Below are 3,818 nucleotides of genomic sequence, written 5' to 3' on the forward strand. Positions count from 1 at the left end.
TATCAGTATTAGGTAGCAGTTTGATAGTATGCACCAATGAGCCCTGACTGACCCTCAGGGGCTAATGGGTGGGGCAAAAAAGGGTTGAATTGACTGAAATTCAAAAATCTTCTTCTCAAGACCCAGATATGGGAGAATCAAATACTCTTCATAGATGGAAGGGTCTTAAGGTGCTTTACCAAAATTGTGAATTTCTTGACCCTGGGGTCTCACGTTTCCCCCTGGGGAGGGGGTAAACTTTACTATAGTTTATATAGGGAAATCACATTTTGGACCAACATTTGTTTAATTTCCATTGGAAGTAATTCAATTTAGGTTAGCATTATCAGTATTAGGTAGCAGATCAGTATTAGGTAGCAGTTTGATAATAAGCACATATCAGCCCTCACTGACCCCCAGGGGCTGATGGGTGGGGCCAAAAAGGGTTGAATTGACTGAAATTCAAAAATCATCTTCTTCTCAAGACCCAGATATGGTAGAAGCAAATACTCTGCATAGATGGAAGGGTCTTAAGGTTTATGACCCTAGGGTCTCACGTTTACCCCCTGGGGAAGGAGTGGATAGTATGCACCAATGAGCCCTGACTGACCCTCAGGGGCTAATGGGTGGGGCAGAAAAGGGTTGAATTGACTGAAATTCAAAAATCATCTTCTTCTCAAGACCCAGATATGGGAGAATCAAATACTCTTCATAGATGGAAGGGTCTTAAGGTTTATGACCCTAGGGTCTCACGTTTACCCCCTGGGGAAGGAGTGGGGGGGGGGCAAAATTTATTATGGTTTATAATGGCAAATGATACTTTGAATATTACATGTTAATAACTTGAATGGAATTATAACCTTGAATTGACAGTTTGATACTTTGAAAATTTTGAGCCAGCCCTCCCCCCAAGGGCTGTAGGGTGGGGCTCAAGGGAGTCAGTGTGCTAAAATTTCTTCATTTTCCTTGTTTAGAATCAGAGGTGCTAGTTTCAAATCCTTTTTAGTCTGAAATCTGTATGCTTGATATTGAATAAGGTGGTTTTATTGTTTTTTGTCACTTTGAATAATATTTCTGTTCATGTTAAAAACAAAATCAACTCTCTGTATTAATATATCAGGTGACCGTAAAGGCCCATGGGCCTCTTGTTTTTTTCCAAATCTTTGAATAATAATTTGAAAATGAAACTTACAACATACGACTGATACAAGCCCCATGGGCCCCTTGTTATCATTTTCATCAGACAGACATCAGATCTGTTCTGCTTGTAGTTCATGTTAAAAACAAAATCAACTCTCTGTATTAATATATCAGGTGACCGTTAAGGCCCATGGGCCTCTTGTTTTTTTCCAAATCTTTGAATAATAATTTGAAAATGAAACTTACAACATACGACTGATACAAGCCCCATGGGCCCCTTGTTATCATTTTCATCAGACAGACATCAGATCTGTTCTGCTTGTAGTTCATGTTAAAAACAAAATCAACTCTCTGTATAGCAGATCAGTATTAGGTAGCAGTTTGATAGTATGCACCTGTGAGCCCTGACTGACCCCCAGGGGCTGATGGGTGGGGCCAAAAAGGGTTGAATTGACTGAAATTCAAAAATCATCTTCTTCTCAAGACCCAGATATGGTAGAAGCAAATACTCTGCATAGATGGAAGGGTCTTAAGGTTTATGACCCTAGGGTCTCCCGTTTACCCCCTGGGGAAGGAGTGGATAGTATGCACCAATGAGCCCTGACTGACCCTCAGGGGCTAATGGGTGGGGCAGAAAAGGGTTGAATTGACTGAAATTCAAAAATCATCTTCTTCTCAAGACCCAGATATCGTAGAATCAAATACTCTTCATAGATGGAAGGGTTTTAAGGGGCTTTACTGAAATTGTGAATTTCTTGACCCTGGGGTCTCAGGTTTCCCCCTGGGGAGGGGGTAAACTTTACTATAGTTTATATAGGGAAATCACATTTTGGACCAACCTTTGTTTAATTTCCATTGGAAGTAATTCAATTTAGGTTAGCATTATCAGTATTAGGTAGCAGTTTGATAGTATGCACCTGTGAGCCCTGACTGACCCCCAGGGGCTGATGGGTGGGGCCAAAAAGGGTTGAATTGACTGAAATTCAAAAATCATCTTCTTCTCAAGACCCAGATATCGTAGAATCAAATACTCTTCATAGATGGAAGGGTCTTAAGGTTTATGACCCTAGGGTCTCCCGTTTACCCCCTGGGGAAGGAGTGGATAGTATGCACCAATGAGCCCTGACTGACCCTCAGGGGCTAATGGGTGGGGCAGAAAAGGGTTGAATTGACTGAAATTCAAAAATCATCTTCTTCTCAAGACCCAGATATGGTAGAAGCAAATACTCTGCATAGATGGAAGGGTCTTAAGGTTTATGACCCTAGGGTCTCACGTTTACCCCCTGGGGAAGGGGGGGGGGGCAAAATGTATTATGGTTTATAATGGCAAATGATACTTTGAATATTACATGTTAATAACTTGAATGGAATTATAACCTTGAATTGACAGTTTGATACTTTGAAAATTTTGAGCCAGCCCTCCCCCCAAGGGCTGTAGGGTGGGGCTCAAGGGAGTCAGTGTGCTAAAATTTCTTCATTTTCCTTGTTTAGAATCAGAGGTGCTAGTTTCAAATCCTTTTTAGTCTGAAATCTGTATGCTTGATATTGAATAAGGTGGTTTTATTGTTTTTTGTCACTTTGAATAATATTTCTGTTCATGTTAAAAACAAAATCAACTCTCTGTATAAATATGTCAGGTGACCGTTAAGGCCCATGGGCCTCTTGTTTTTTTCCAAATCTTTGAATAATAATTTGAAAATGAAACTTACAACATATGACTGATACAAGCCCCATGGGCCTCTTGTTATCATTTTCATCAGACAGACATCAGATCTGTTCTGCTTGTAGTCACAATTAAGAGAAATACTCTGGTTATGAGAAAGCGTTTTGCCTTGGCATCATCTTAAAAAGAAAATCTTGATTTGGAAATATAATAATAAACACTTATAAGTCTGTGACAAAGGTTTTCTAACTTCATCATCAGACATTTGAGAGAAAGCTAGGCTGCTGATTTTGTACTGAATTTGATATGTTGTTTGACTGTTTCAGTATACAAAGTGTCGGCCGGACGTTCAGGAACATTCCCGATGAAGATTTACGCGGATCTGCGATCAATGAGGAAGACGAAAATTAGCACTTTTGTCAAATATGACCTTGGAAACAACTGTGTGTGTGGCTCTATTCCAACAACAGGTAATATATCTCTTGTTCTCTTTTATTTTAAAACACCATATCTGGAAAATCTTGTAATACCCAATGATACTACTCTTCTCTGGAGAGTAGAGGATGTGTCTAATACCATGAGAAAACTAAGAGAGCTTGACCCCACATATAGCCTGCTATAGTAAATCTGCTAAAAGAAAGAGTGAGCTTAACTGCTTGGGAAATATCATAAAAACAATTAACAGATGGCATTAAGATCTATCTGAAGTTAGGATGTGAAGCATCTGTACTTGTGTGGAAAAAGATTGATATTGATGATCAAATATAGTTCCTCTTAATGAAAATTTGTTTATGATGTGGACAGGAAAAATAATTGTCTTCATCTCATATAGGTGAAACAGTTACAGCGGAATTAGTCTGGACATTTTGTCCCTAGTAATGAAGTTTTCCAGAATGCTTATATAAATGCACAAAAGTTATTTAACTTTTTAGGTCACCTGAGCTTTGCTCAAGTGACCTATTCCAATCGCTTTTCGTCCGTCGTCGTCCGTCGTGCTTCGTGCGTCGTGCGTAAACTTTAACATTTTCAACTTCTT

At 39.4% G+C, this 3,818-nt stretch overlaps 1 protein-coding gene across 2 annotated transcripts in view; it reads left to right on the forward strand.

Moving 5' to 3' along the window:
• The window catches only part of LOC110449268 (alpha-2-macroglobulin-like), a 54,873-nt gene that overhangs the window by 46,812 nt on the left and 4,243 nt on the right, over positions 1-3,818 (forward strand). For both annotated transcript variants that reach the window (XM_021496022.1, XM_021496023.1), the window contains exon 38: positions 3,109-3,252. In XM_021496022.1, coding sequence (XP_021351697.1) covers positions 3,109-3,252 — 144 coding nt within the window. The remainder of the gene's footprint in view (positions 1-3,108; positions 3,253-3,818) is intronic.

The sequence above is a fragment of the Mizuhopecten yessoensis genome, unplaced genomic scaffold, assembly GCF_002113885.1.
Source record: "Mizuhopecten yessoensis strain PY_sf001 unplaced genomic scaffold, ASM211388v2 scaffold4541, whole genome shotgun sequence".
Taxonomy (NCBI): Eukaryota; Metazoa; Mollusca; class Bivalvia; order Pectinida; family Pectinidae; genus Mizuhopecten; species Mizuhopecten yessoensis.